Source organism: Triturus cristatus, chromosome 7, assembly GCF_964204655.1.
Source record: "Triturus cristatus chromosome 7, aTriCri1.1, whole genome shotgun sequence".
Lineage (NCBI taxonomy): Eukaryota > Metazoa > Chordata > Amphibia > Caudata > Salamandridae > Triturus > Triturus cristatus.
Window position 1 is genome coordinate 1,347,280,617 of NC_140590.1, and position 15,647 is coordinate 1,347,296,263.

A 15,647-nucleotide genomic window follows, 5' to 3' on the forward strand; every position below is an offset into this window, starting at 1 on the left:
GTACAGTTCAATGAGGGCACAGTATGCAGGAGACCAAGAGCTCAAGTTGAAGATTAGTGAACCAGGAAGATCCAGTCACAAATAAGGAATATTTGGAACGTCATAGGCCACATCATGAGGTATCGGAGTCCGTGCCTTCCGATCTGAAGTTTTCCTCTACAGGGGACTTAAAACGTTCACACAGCGCCACCCACGCACCCAAATCATCCTGAAGCTTTTCATCATTTGTACTACCTTTCACGTGCACCTCCTCCGCTAGCGACCATTCTGATCACATTGTTGTATGGATGGTGCCCCCTTCCTAGCCAATACCCGGGCTATCTGCATGAACTTTTAAGTAATTCTCTGGCTCTTGGGCCTCATCAAGTTCCTCAACAGACAAAACTGTGGTGTAAGCCTTCCCTGCAATGCTGTGGTGAGTACAAGTCTATCTACCACAAGTGTGCAATGAGCATGTACTTGCGGTCATCCCCAAGCCAAATCCATAAAATCAGCCCCCTCCAGTGCAGACATGTATATGTTTGGTCCGGAAATATACGGGTCAGGGCCAAGGGCGTTGTGTATGAACGGTTAAGAAAGTTAAAGTGGGTCAGCTTGAAACATGCATTGCCAGAGACTGGCTTTGTCAGGGCACACGCTCGCACTCAGGCCTCCTCCGAGGACCAGCTCTCATCCCGCAAGGGTTGGCGTGCAACATACGCCACCATGGCTTTATACAGCAGCAACACCAGGTGGCTCCCTGTCCCACAGGACAACATGATCCCCAGGGTGCCAGACACTCGAGGTCGTACAGGATACATCCCCCAGGTCTGCCTGGCAAACTCAGCCAGGCCCACGTAATGCAGAAAATGCAGGGGGGCCACTTCAATCTCAGTTTTGCGTCTTCAAAGGAGATTACATTCTCAGCGCATAAGTTGCAGCCACCTTCCCTCCATAACTGAAAGGACATATTGGCCTCCATGCATGATGTCTCTTTCTGCCCCCTTTGAATTTCGTCATATGCGTATGTTATTGCAGTGTCTTCTGTTTTCCATGTCCGTCTGTATCGCCTGTATTTTGATCTGTCGATCCGCCAGTATCCAGATTTGTTGTCAAGAGTATCTTTGGTTCCTCTGACCTAGCAACCAGGGAAGTTCCATGTCATCTACTCTGTCACCTAGGTCAGTGACTTTTCATATTTCCTCGAGGCATGTTTTAAAGGCTGTTTTAATTGGACTGATCTCTGAGCGAATTCCCTTGAAGAAGCTGTCCATGTACACTTGCTTGATGGGGGCGGAGGCAGGGTTTTCCCGGGCACCTTGTGCCGAGTCCAAAGAGCCGTGATTCCCACAGATTCCAGCCTCTTGAGAGCCTGGCCCCCTCTCCCGACGAGGCCAGATGTGTTTACTTTGTTTCACATCTTTGTGCTACATCTCCATTTTGCTGCATGGGTTTCTGCCCTGAGGTCAGGCCCCATCTGCCTCTTGCTGGCTACAGGATTTTGCTTACTGTCCCCAGCAGCGGGGGCAACAAGTTTGTGCAGCAGGGACTCAGTGGAGACCAGGCTCTCTAAGCTAGGGCCTTGTGCGGCTGCTGGGTCCAGTATCCCGGCAAGAAGGTCGCTGGAGCAGGGCCCATGGCCTGATCCCGGTGGTAGCTCTGCTTTGTTCAGTTGGGTGCCTGCTATGGCATTCCCCAGTCCCTGTGGGTTGTGGTCACGTCCTCGGGCCCCTCAATGGCCAGCGCGTTGCCCCAGGCAGCCAAAATGGCAGGCAGAGATTCCCTGTTGCTCTTAGCTCAGCTGCCACTCGTGGGGATCGCTCAGGGGCCCGAGGAGGGGCTCTGTTGCTGCACACACAAGTATCCTATGTGGGGTTCTAGTTGGGTCCTTAGAGTAGCTAAATTATGTCAGCTTGGAGCGGCGCAATGGCGACCAGGGTCTCACTGTGACGAGGACAGTAGGGCCTAAGGGCAATGAGATTTTCGGGTAACGAGGCATTCTTTCTTAAGATCTTCAGTTTAACAGGTACACTACTGTTTTGTATTCTTATTTTTTTATTTCAGGAGAGCTACTTTATTGATTATATCTCATAATGTGTAAATGCAATGAGAGAAAAGAAGATCATCTTTATCATAAAAATACATTTACTGTTGGTGGTTTTAACACATCATAAAATCATTTTACAGCAGTGAATATAATTGTAAAATTGTAAAAGATCACACTTGCCTAGAGTTAGAAGAATTACAAAAAAGTTAAGTTGATGTATACTTTGGTAAATATGTTGAAAATACAATTTATCATATAAACCTCTAATTGCAAACTGTATTGAAATATTGAAAAGCATCTTGAATAGGTTTAACTACAGTGAAGCACTCCGAAAGAGATGTGAGCATTAATAAGGGTATCAGTGGAGTCTTGAAACTTCAACTGTGATTAATTTAAAGTTTTGGAGTGAACAGTTCTACACATAATTCTAAAGTGCACAGCAGGCAAGAAATGCATTGTTTCCTTAGAATCATTATCACAGGGATGGAAAATTGGATATTGTGAGGGGCAGCTTAATGAATGTGAAAAAGGGCAAAAACGTAAGAATGTTAGATAATCGCTCTTCACAAGTTTTAGGTTTTTTCCAATTGTAAAATTTCATTTACTGGGTTCCTCCTCTTTAAAATCTTCAATCTGACCTTGTGTATATCCTTGGTTTGAAATTGTTCCTGTTTGTAAAACAGTTCTGGATTTCTCTAGTGACGTGTCAGTTCATCAATGTTTAAATAAAGAAACCGTTGTGGTATTATCCAGCGACCATGCATTCATCAAAACATCCCCAATTAACCTGCTGCCATTTTTGAGTTTAATGATGAGGAGACTTTTTCTAGTGATTCTTGCTGCTAGATTGGTGATGACCCTGTAGTTGTTGTCAATGGCCAAAGTCAAAATTTTTCTGGATTGTTCAGTTTTCATGGAAAAGCAAAAGGGGAAGGTGCACCAGTAAGAAGTCCAAGTCCAAACAATATCTTGGATATTTTCTTTTTAATTTTCTCGTAAGAGACCCACAGCCAACGCGTTTCGTTCCACACTGGAACTTCTTCAAGGCTGAAAACATGCAACGTAACAACATATAAATAACACCAATGACACAAAAGAACGTCACATAACACAAAAAAATACATGCTTACGATAATCAAAATTGACGGACCTGCTAGATGCACAAAGAACATAAATAATAAAAGATTATTATTATAAACAACATATATCAGAACCCAATAAATACAAATGTACTTTAACGATAAGAGAAGACAAAAATTTATATCACATATATATTTCACAATAAAAAAACCCAAACAGTATTTGTATATACATATATAGAACAGATATATGACTAATACGTATATAAAAAAAGGAGGGCATATATAGTCCCTATCCGGGGTATATGGCTATGTGGAGATCATTTTTTAAGGCAAGAGAGATTCTCCAGATAAAACCACGAGCTTATACAAGAAAGGTAAGAAAAGGAGGAAGGAGAAAGGAAAAGGGAAAAAAGTGGAAAAAAGAGGGGGGAAGAAAAGACAAGGCGGAAGGAAGGAGTGGTGGGAGAAAAGGGAAGGAAAAAGAAAGGAGGGATAGAGAGGGGGGGAGGAATGGAAATAGAAAAAGCGGGAAGAGGGGTGAGGAAGGAGATGGATAAGACACATTCAACCAATGCACAATATCAAATATTGCAAAAAAACTCACCAAAGCAGCAAAGCGGGGTACAATATAATGATATTCCGCGGACATGAGTAGTTATCCACAGACAATGTTCTGATGCAAGAAATATCTGCGTAAAAACTTTTGGTTCAGTTTTCATGATTTTAGAATAGAGGAAGGTAAAAGGTATTTGGAAATGGTAGGACCAAGCCACAGGTTAGTGTTTACAGCCAGTAGGATATCTTTGGAAATGATGAGATGGAGTATGGAACCTTCCTCATGGGTAGGCCTATTGTAATGTTACGTTAAGAATATTGTTGCAGAGGGCGTCAGAGAATCACAAGGCAGCTGAGTTACTAAAAGTCACCTCAACTAAGGTGACTCTTACCAATTTAACAAGTATTTGAGGATAGGTAGAGTTGGGGAGAAATGTGCTCAATACTATGTTATACAAAGGAAAGATGATCCCTCTGTGATTGGTAGGTGAAATTTAGCATAGTGTGGTGGAAATGATAGATACAAGTTCGAGTAACCTACATTCAAATGAGGACTGTTTTGTAAAGCTCTGAATTTATTATCCCAATATAACTGAAAATCTGTATTTAGAAAAAAACGTTGTTGGTGAAATTTGTAGACAATAAGCAAATGTTCTTTTCACTTTGTGATGCTTGCTGATTTATTTTTCATTATCTTGCAATTTAGCAAAAGCTCCATATGATATATGGATCACAGTCTGTAAAAGAAAATGTAAACATGTTGTTGTATATTTCATTAAAAACCCTTTAGGTTTATCCTGCTTTTCTTTTCAGGTTTAATAGAGTGTATACATGTTGGGACATTTATGTAATGTGATCAAGATTGGTTTCTAATTTTAGCATGTGTTTTATTTCTGTCAGTCTGTTTTCTTAGGAGTCAATCGCTCTGATTATATGTTCCATTGTGAGTTTGACGGCACCACAACACTGAAGCAAATTGAGATCAACACCATTGCTGCAAGTTTTGGGGGCCTGACATCGAGAACCACTGAAGTACACAAGTAAGGATATATCTGTGATGTGTGTATTGAATAACTAGAGAATCACTAAAAGGGTCTTTGTCACAATATAGTGTTTGCATTGTATGCTTGTCTAAGATGTTTTGCTTTTAATACATGCACTGTGACAATAAAGATGTATTTTACCCTTTCAACTTTGGATGACAATGAGACGCATTGTAGTACAACACACAGTTCACTATTAACCAACATATTGTTGCACCTTTTTAGCTGAATTGGATCCTATAATTTCAATAATCATTCCTTTCGGTTTCCTGCTGCTGGAGAGACTGTCTATCTCTGTGTTGGCTGACATTTTGGAGCGTATCTATTCTCTGTCAGCTTAGTTTTACACTAGTTCTAACTTGCTGTTGCTACCTCTGGATCACTCTTCTACAATACTTGACTGGGCTGTTACAGTAGTCTACTTTGGACATGACAAGTGTGCTGATAAGTGTCTTTGCGGTAGTTATTGGAACATATGGGAGAAGTTTCTTTATGATTTTGATTTTGATCGTGTAGAAGGCTGAGGAGACCACTGCATCAGCATGGTGCATAAACGAGAGCTTGGTGTCGAAGATAACTCCGAGGTTTCGCACTTTAGTAACGGGTGAAGGGGGAGGACCTAGGTCTGTTGGCCACCAGAAAGGGGACCAGGCGGGTGAAAGATTGCCAAAGATCATCACCTCCGTCTTGCTGGAGTTTAGTTTGAGGCAATTGTTTGCCATCCAGGAGCTTATGGCCAGCATTCCCTGCTAGAAGTTGGCTGCCACTTTGGCTCCGTCGTTGTGGACCGCTAGCACAAGTTGAGTGTCGTCGGCGTATGATGTTAGGCTCAAGTTGTTGGATTTAATGACCCTCGCCAAGTCGGACACATAAATATTGAACAAGGTCGGGCTTAGCGAGGATCCCTGTGGCACACCGCAAGGGAGAGTGAAAGGGGGGGAGGTGAAATTACCTAAAGTGACCGATTGTGATCGGTCGGTGAGGAATGAGGCGAGGAGAGTCCTGGCCAAATGAGAGATGCCTAAGGTGGTGACACGGTCTATTAAGGTGGCATGGTCGACCATGTCGAATGCTGCAGAGAGATCGAGCAGGATGAGAACGGCAGCTCCTCCTGCATCCAAGATCTTTTTGATTTCATCGGATGCTTTGAGGAGGGCGGTTTCCGTGCCGTGACCCTTTCTAAAACCGAATTGTGTGTCATCTAGTAAACGATTTTCGTCGATGAAGTGAGCTAGTTGAGAGTTCATAACTTTCTCGACGATTTTAGCTGGTAAGGGCAGACATGTGATAGGTCTATAGCTAGATGTGTCGGCTGGGTCAAGGTTAGTCTTTTTTATAAGAGGTTTAATGACTGTCTTTTTCCATATGGAGGGGTAGACACCCGTTTTGAACATAGAATTAAATATGTTGGCTAAAGTGGAGCCTATGACGTCGGGGGTGAGTTTGAGGGTGGTTGGTGGGCAGGGGTCATCTGGTGATCCAGATTTGGTTGACGAGAGGAAGTGGGAGATGAGATCAGGGGAGACATCATTGAATTTCTCAAAGCAGGGGGGGTGAGGTGAATTAATGAGGGTAGAATCCCGGAGACCGGGGGGGGGCTGTGTGATGATTGGTATCTAACTTATTATTTTTTTGGGGTGAGTTATTTGAAGTAAAGTTGTCATATATGGTGGAGACTTTCTCTTGGAAATATAAAGACAATGAGTTGCAGAGGGTCTGGGAGGCAGGGATGGGAGGAGATACTCCTTGTCCTGATAACTTGGAGACAACCTGAAAAAGTTGTTTAAAAGAATCTTGTGCGGATTCGATTTGGTTACGGTAGAAGTTGCTTTTTGCCGCGATTAGAAGGTGTTTGTAGTTGGTAAGTGTATGTTTGTAGAGGGTTTTTTGGACAGGATCGTAATTTAGACGCCAAAGACGTTCTTGATGTCTGCATTTTTGTTTCTCACGCCTGAGGGAATCACTGAACCAGGGGGCGGAGACCTTAATCCTGTTGGTAGATCTTTGTTTGATGGGGACAACTAGATTGACTGCGTCACTAATCCACTGTGTATAGTGAGTGGCGGCTAGATCGGGGTTATTGGGTGGAAGGTCCGGCTGGGAGGCAAGTAAGGATGAGTGGAGCTTGAGGGGGTCTGTGTTGCTCCAGGCTTTGAATTGAAAATGTGGTGTGGGGTAGGAAAGTGGGGGAGGGGTAGTTTTAGTATGGATATCAAAAAGAACTGCGTGATGGTCTGTCCACGTCAGGGGGAGAATATTACCTAGGACAAGATGTTGGTGATTGGAGAAAAGTCCATCTAAAGTATGTCCGGCGGAGTGTGTGGAGGAGGCCACAATTTGTGTGAGTCCCACTGCTTCGATTTCGGATAGAAGTGCTGATGTTACAACTTTATGGAGCGACAGAGTATTGCACGGGGCATATATAAGAAAAGCGATTACAAAATGTCAGGAGCCACATTCGGTGTTTTGTCTGGTCTTCAACTCTGCGAGTTCTCACCCATAACATCTTTTTCTTGCAGGCATGTGTTGAATGTGCTAGGGAGATCCAAGGAGGCCTCAGAACTGCTGCCCAACGACCCATCAAAGGGGATTGCTGATGGCATTGCAAAAGCTTGGAAACTCTACGGATCTGAAAAGTAGGAAACCTTTGTGTTCGTTATTCTCCTCTTTCTCTTTGCATGGTTTATTGAGCCAGTCCACACATAGCAGTTGTGATAATAATTAAGTAGGTATCCGCTTGCTGCACCAGTCCTGCCTGCCCAGGTGCGCGTGACAAAAAGAACACAACTAGAACAATTATTATCGTTTTGCCTTTTACTATTGTGAAATTTGGCAAGCTCTGATTTTGGGCCCTCACACCAGTGTTGCGAATCAATCTAAATTTGGGCCCTCACTCGCACTCCCAAGTCTCTTTGGTGAATTGCATTGTCAGTTGCTGACCTCTCCCTTCCTACTGCTCTTTAAAGCCCCCTCCTGCCCTCCTTCTCGTATAATGTACATTAAGATGCATGATTGTTGGGAAATCTGAAGTTTCCCTCCCTCCTCCCAATCTTACTGACCAAGCTATATGTCCCATCAGTTGTCATGGGTCAATCCAATCTGCACCACGCTCCACACTGGCAATTTGCCCGGTCTGAATTTGTTGCACCACCGAAGAGGAGGAGAAGCATTTGGTGCCTCACCATTCAAGCATAGTCCGTATCATTCAGATATACATTTAAGTGTCTAAAATCCAACTTCAGCAGCTGGGAGGGGCCAAGAATGTGCCCTTGTGTTAGGTGCCCCACAGGCAGACATAAGGCCAAGGTCGCAGCACTCCTACAGATCCCAGGGTTGGCCTCTTCACTTAAATCACACTGCTACCTTTTTCCGCTCCACCTCCTCTGCCAGGAAATCGCTACTGGAATGGCCAGCTGTATCCTGGCTGGTGTTCAAACCAGATACCCAACACCTGCCCATATTAAAATCCATACCAAGAGCGCCACTTCAGACTTACTTTAGCTCTTGCTAGGTGAATCAGCCCTCCAAGTCGCAAGTATCAACCTCTAGAGTGCAGCCTGGACAGCAAAAGGGCATGATTAAGTGACAACTTGTAAACACAACAAGATGATGGACAGAATTCTAAAACATTTTTTAACCACTTACTCCTAGTCAAGAGATCTGGGTTGAATCCATTGTTCTTCTGCTCACTATACCACCCCAGTTCAAACCCAGCCATATGCAAATCAGTCATGACTCTGCTCCTCATGGGATCAGTCCAGCCCGGCTGGACTGTTCCCATGAGGAGCTGGGTCAAGACTGATTTGCATATGGCTGAGTCCAAACGGGGGTGGCGTGGTAAGCAAAAGAACAATGGATTAAACCCAGATCTCTTGACTGGGGGTGAGTAGTTGTAGAGTTTCAGCACTCTGTCCATCATTTTGTTGTGTTCGCTAAATGACAACTTGAGCGCTTAGCAGATGACTGCTGAGGCCCTCGTGGAGTCTAGCATCCTTGATATCTTCCAGCTATCAGATGAAGGTGGCTTTTCCCCATATCAAACTGATGAAGAAAGTAAATCTGCAAACTTGTATGAGCTTTCCGCTGCACTAAACATAATGCTATCCGCCCTCCCCGGGCAAACCTTAATCCTCGAAAGGCACCTACATTCAGCCTTAAAAGAAGAAAGCACAGTAGAAGCGATTGATGTCAACTTTTAAAAATGGAACCTACTCATAGTCCACACTTGAAAAGAGGCAACCGCGTTGCCTACAACTTGTTCATGGTCACCAATGCTCTTTCCAAACTCGCCAGTTTCCCAGCCATCCTCCTATTGGTGCGAAATGACTTTAAATACAATACATTTGCTAGTGTGGCTCAGACATTCAAACCTCCCAGAATGTTGTTCGTTAAATTGACACAGACAGAGATTGTAATTTGGACAGAAATTCACCCGAAACCTGCAGAGGACCCCCTCCCTACAAGATCACAAAGTGATCCAAAAGTGACCATGCTCTTGTCAACTGCCCCCACTTTGGTTCCAGACCATGAGAAAACAAGTAACATAACTCACCACCCATGGAATGGTGGGAAGGAAACCACCACTTAAAGCCTAGACGATCCTTTACACTGCCTATCTTCCAACTTACCAATTAAAAGGGCCAGCAGTCAAGCATCACTGGCGCAATAATCAAAAAAGGAATGCGCCACTCTGAAATCTGTAACTGAACACCTCATGACAGGAATTCAACCGATAAATAAAAACACAAACTCAGAGGCTCCGACAAGTCAAGACAACAAAGACCAATTTGTGCCATTCATGTAAAAAAAAGAACAGCAAAAGACTAATGAAGTTGAACAAAAATTACACGTTTGCAGCCGATCACCGTGTATGGACCAATGAAATCCCAAAGCCAAAATTATTCCTCCATTTTTCTTAAAAGTGGAGCAAAGTCCCTTCTGCTCACTAGCCACAAGCAAAAAATTCAACAATGATGATGCAAGATCGCATTAATGCATCAAATTGAGAGCCCAACCACCCCATAAAGCTTCTGATCGCTTATATCAAGGCAATAATGAGGGAAACAGCATTGGTGAATCTTTGAATACCCCCTCCATAGCATCCAGGGAACAGAACCCATGCTTCAGTGTGTATATATAGGTGCCCTGAAGGAGGAAAACATCAAGGGTTCAACCACAATACTCCAGTCCAAATTTGCTTCAGAAAGATACCTACCCCAACTTCTACAGCAAATAGAGGATGGCACAAAATCCCCCGGAGGTATGGCTGATAAATTTCACATTTACCAGCCAAGGATAATTCTGTTGACAAAACTGACCATGATACTACTTACCTCTCAAACACATTTGCAAAATCAGTAACTCCCACCAAGACACAGCAAGATCTATCCCCGCAATCCCTAAATGAGAAAATTCAGGGCCATACGAGCAGAAAGGAAACCACAGAAATAGGAACATCAACTTTACTGACGCAAGAGAAGTCTTGGTAATTATTTGAAAACAAGTTGATTAACTAGCAGCGTGTTATAATATTGATGTCTCGAGGGACCCTAGGATTACCTAAATCAAAGCATATTGCTCAAACTATTAAAGACACTCCCAAATCAACAATCGTTCATATTTCAATGGATTATTAGCATAACATTCCTACCCTGTCAGCAAGGTGAGGTCATTGGATTGACGCGAATGCCTTTAAGGCTCAAGCACAAATTTGAATACATACTGCTGTTTCCCTCATTATTGCCTTGATATAAGCGATCAGAAGCTTTATGGGGTGGTTGGGCTCTCAATTTGATGCATTAATGCGATCTTGCTTCATCATTGTTGAATTTTTTGCTTGTGGCTAGTGAGCAGAAGGGACTTTGCTCCACTTTTAAGAAAAATGGAGGAATAATTTTGGCTTTGGGATTTCATTGGTCCATACACGGTGATCGGCTGCAAACGTGTAATTTTTGTTCAACTTCATTAGTCTTTTGCTGTTCTTTTTTTTACATGAATGGCACAAATTGGTCTTTGTTGTCTTGACTTGTCGGAGCCTCTGAGTTTGTGTTTTTATTTATCGGTTGAATTCCTGTCATGAGGTGTTCAGTTACAGATTTCAGAGTGGCGCATTCCTTTTTTGATTATTGCGCCAGTGATGCTTGACTGCTGGCCCTTTTAATTGGTAAGTTGGAAGATAGGCAGTGTAAAGGATCGTCTAGGCTTTAAGTGGTGGTTTCCTTCCCACCATTCCATGGGTGGTGAGTTATGTTACTTGTTTTCTCATGGTCTGGAACCAAAGTGGGGGCAGTTGACAAGAGCATGGTCACTTTTGGATCACTTTGTGATCTTGTAGGGAGGGGGTCCTCTGCAGGTTTCGGGTGAATTTCTGTCCAAATTACAATCTCTGTCTGTGTCAATTTAACGAACAACATTCTGGGAGGTTTGAATGTCTGAGCCACACTAGCAAATGTATTGTATTTAAAGTCATTTCGCACCAATAGGAGGATGGCTGGGAAACTGGCGAGTTTGGAAAGAGCATTGGTGACCATGAACAAGTTGTAGGCAACGCGGTTGCCTCTTTTCAAGTGTGGACTATGAGTAGGTTCCATTTTTAAAAGTTGACATCAATCGCTTCTACTGTGCTTTCTTCTTTTAAGGCTGAATGTAGGTGCCTTTCGAGGATTAAGGTTTGCCCGGGGAGGGCGGATAGCATTATGTTTAGTGCAGCGGAAAGCTCATACAAGTTTGCAGATTTACTTTCTTCATCAGTTTGATATGGGGAAAAGCCACCTTCATCTGATAGCTGGAAGATATCAAGGATGCTAGACTCCACGAGGGCCTCAGCAGTCATCTGCTAAGCGCTCAAGTTGTCATTTAGCGAACACAACAAAATGATGGACAGAGTGCTGAAACTCTACAACTACTCACCCCCAGTCAAGAGATCTGGGTTTAATCCATTGTTCTTTTGCTTACCACGCCACCCCCGTTTGGACTCAGCCATATGCAAATCAGTCTTGACCCAGCTCCTCATGGGAACAGTCCAGCCGGGCTGGACTGATCCCATGAGGAGCAGAGTCATGACTGATTTGCATATGGCTGGGTTTGAACTGGGGTGGTATAGTGAGCAGAAGAACAATGGATTCAACCCAGATCTCTTGACTAGGAGTAAGTGGTTAAAAAATGTTTTAGAATTCTGTCCATCATCTTGTTGTGTTTACAAGTTGTCACTTAATCATGCCCTTTTGCTGTCCAGGCTGCACTCTAGAGGTTGATACTTGCGACTTGGAGGGCTGATTCACCTAGCAAGAGCTAAAGTAAGTCTGAAGTGGCGCTCTTGGTATGGATTTTAATATGGGCAGGTGTTGGGTATCTGGTTTGAACACCAGCCAGGATACAGCTGGCCATTCCAGTAGCGATTTCCTGGCAGAGGAGGTGGAGCGGAAAAAGGTAGCAGTGTGATTTAAGTGAAGAGGCCAACCCTGGGATCTGTAGGAGTGCTGCGACCTTGGCCTTATGTCGGCCTGTGGGGCACCTAACACAAGGGCACATTCTTGGCCCATCCCAGCTGCTGAAGTTGGATTTTAGACACTTAAATGTATATCTGAATGATACGGACTATGCTTGAACCCTGAAGAATACTAGCAAGGAAATATGGACTGGTGTGAGGATCTAGAACTGGACACTTCTCCAGATACTGGCATTCTTTTTCCCCCTACCGTGCTACGTAGAAAGGTATGGAGCTATGGTGGTGTGGAGGGCAGCTGATGTCCTTGACCTTAGTCTACCCTCAGTGATGGTCAAGACAAATGTCTTGACAGAGGTGCTGCAACCGGGAGTGTCCATCTCAGAACTGCTACTCATGTTCAACGAAGCCCTCATAGACGGCCTACTTGGAAACTGGTCTAAACCCAACCCAAGGGCTCCTTTGGATAGGACGATTGCACGCCGCCACCGACCCACTCCAGGAGACCCAAACCTCCTCACCCAACAACCTATCCCAGAGAGCGTGGTGGCCCAAGCCTCTACATCCCATTTTAATTCTGGCACATTCCCTACTGCTTCCCCGGACAGGGCCTCCAAGAGGTTGGACACTTTGGAGAAGAAGATGTTTTTTTGCACCAGCTTGGCACTGCGGTCTGTGAACATTGCTTGCTCTTTGGCCCGCTATCCCCACACTCTGTGGGATTCAATTGTGCAGGTTCTGCCAATGGTCCCGACTTTCTCAGTCAGTTGCCGATGGAAGAGATGTAGCGAAGTTCACAATATGATGTGGACTAGACACCACCGACTCACTAGGCAGAGCAGTTTCATTGACAGTGGCCTTACCACGCCTGGTTGAGAATGACTGGCTTTTCAGGGGATGTCCAATCCTCTCTTATGGGCATGCCCTTTGATGGCTCCTGTCTCTTCGGAGACCAGGCAGATCCGGCGCTAGAACACTTTAAAGACAGCAGAGCTACAGCCAGGTCCTTTGGCTTTTCCATGGTCACTCATCGCTCTCAATACGCTTTTCGCTTCTTTTGTGGCCACAGAAGTGGCGTATAGCTGCCTCACTACCCGTCCAGCCACTGCGGCGCGCAAGCTTTCCAGCCTCTGTGTGGTTGCGGACATGGCACCTGCAGGGCCCCATGGCTCGGGTGGCCAGCGGTCGTGTCAGTCTACCAAACCTTCCATCAGTCGCAGCCTCCAATCCCTCCTAGTCTGCCCCGTTACCTTCATGAGCACCCAGTGGGTGGCAGGATTCATCATCACCTGCTACACTGACAATCCAAAACATTGGACAGGTGGGTTTTGCAGATTGCCCTTAGGGGCTACTCCCTCCCCTTCAAGACTACCCCTCCTTCCATACCACTTATTTACGACAGAAGGCCACCTATCTCTTTTCCAACAGGAAGTGATGGTTCTTTTGACCAAAGGAGCCATAGAAAGAGCGCCAACGCCAAAAGTGGGTTGTGGTTGTTATTCCTGCTACTTTCTGATGCCCAAGAAGGACGAAGGCCTTCATCCTATCCTAGACATGTGCTTTTTCCTCAAGATGGAGAAGTTTAAAATGCTCACTCTAGCTCAGGTCCTATCTGTCCTGGACCGAGAAGACTGGATGGTAGCTTTAGACTTGCAGGATGTATATTTCCAAATTCCTGTCCTGCCTGCCCACAGTCGTAACCTGCGGTTCACGATGGGTAGTAAGCACCTTTAGTTCGCTGTGTTCCCCTTTGGCCTCGCCAGCGCCTCTAGAGTGTTCACCAGGGTGATGGTGATTGTTGCAGCTCATCTGCCGTGATCAGGGGCGCAAGTCTTTCCCTATCTTGATGACTGGCTGTTGGAAGGTGGGCTCGCCCCAGACTGTCGTCTCCCAACTCCAGACTATGGCGGACATCCTGCATTTGCTGGGGTTCACTATCAACATACCGAAGTCACATCTGAGCTGTTCTGGACACAGTGCAATTTTGGAATTATCTTTCCAAACAGCAAGTCCAGAATATTCAGGCTATGATACTAATGTTTTAGCCTCCATCCTGAATTTCAGTGAGACTTGACTCTGAAGCTGCTGGGCCTCATGGCTTCCTGCATCCTGCTGGCGACACATGCCCATTGGCATATGCAGCCTGTTCAATGGGACCTGAAGTATCAGTGCTTCAGTTTCAGGGGAATTTTTCCGACATGGTGCAGATCTCGGAGGGAACTGCAAAAGATCTGCAGTGGTGCTTAATGAACCGCAATTCGGTCAGCGGCAGGCCCCTCTCCCTTTCCTAACCAGATCTCACAGTAGTGACAGATGTGTCACTTTCAGGCTGAGGGGGCAAGCTGGGTGAGGTGGAGATCAGAGGATTCTGGTCTCTGGCAGAATCCAGACTCCACATCAAACTGTTGGAGCTTCGAGCGATCCATTTGACATTGAAAGCCCTTCTGCCCTCCATCCAGGGAAGACTGGTGCAGGTGTTCATGGACAACACCACCGCCATGTGGTACTGCAACAAACAGAGTGGTGTGGGGTTGTGGACCCTTTGTCAAGAGGCCCAGCACCTCTGGACATGGCTGGAACAGAAGGGCATTTTCCGGCGGCTCTCATTTGGAGACGCTTTTAGTCTCATGCAGATCAGGCCTCCTGTACGCCTTTCCGTCTATACCACTTATGCCCAGAATTCTCAGGAAGATCAGGAATAACTGGGCCCCAAGTCATTCTCGTGGCTCTGGATTGGGCACAGAGAGTCTAGTATCCCAAGCTGTTGAGCATGGCCATCTTTTCTCCAATCAGGCTGCCCTTTGGGAGGATATTCTGTTGGAGCTGCAGGGTAGGGTTCTCTGTTTGAACCTGTCAATGCTCCGCCTTCTTGCGTGTAGATTGAGAGATGACAGTTGACAGCTTTCGACTTTCTGCCACAAGTCTGCAAAGTTATGCTGGCAGCCATGCATACCTCCATCAAGACAGTATAAACTTGCAGTTGGGGCAAATTTGTGGCATGGTGTGCAGAGAAACAAGTTGACCCTCTTTCTGCTCCCCTTTCTCAGGCTCTCCTGCTTGTTCTTCCCCTTGACCAGCAGGGTCCTGCTCTGGGCACTGTTAAGGGATATATTTATGCAATGCCTGCCTTTCTGCGGTTTCCTAACCAACCTTCCCTTTTTCAATCCCCTTTTTTACTTAGGTTTTCGAAAGGTTTGCAACTTATGTTTCCTCCTTCTCCCTTCATTATGCCTCAGTGGAACCTTAATCTAGTCCTGACGTTCCTAATGTGGGCTCCATTTGAGCCCTTACATAACTGTCCTCTCAGGCTTCTTACCATCAAGATGGCCTTCTTGGTGCCCGGAGGGTCAGTGAACTTCAGGCCTTGTCACCTAAGACTCCTACCTGAACATCTACCCAGACAAACTAGTGCTTCGTACGAGGGCTTCCTTTCTTTTGAAAGTAGTCACTCTATTTCACGTAGGCCAAACCATCACTCTACCTACTTTTTATGCTCT

General features: G+C 45.2%; 1 protein-coding gene across 5 annotated transcripts in view; it reads left to right on the forward strand.

Moving 5' to 3' along the window:
* Positions 1-15,647, forward strand: part of GSS (glutathione synthetase) — a 651,892-nt gene that overhangs the window by 232,076 nt on the left and 404,169 nt on the right. For all 5 annotated transcript variants that reach the window (XM_085619008.1, XM_085619005.1, XM_085619007.1 and 2 more), the window contains 2 exons: positions 4,564-4,703; positions 7,226-7,342. In XM_085619008.1, the coding sequence (XP_085475134.1) occupies positions 4,564-4,703; positions 7,226-7,342 (257 nt within the window). The remainder of the gene's footprint in view (positions 1-4,563; positions 4,704-7,225; positions 7,343-15,647) is intronic.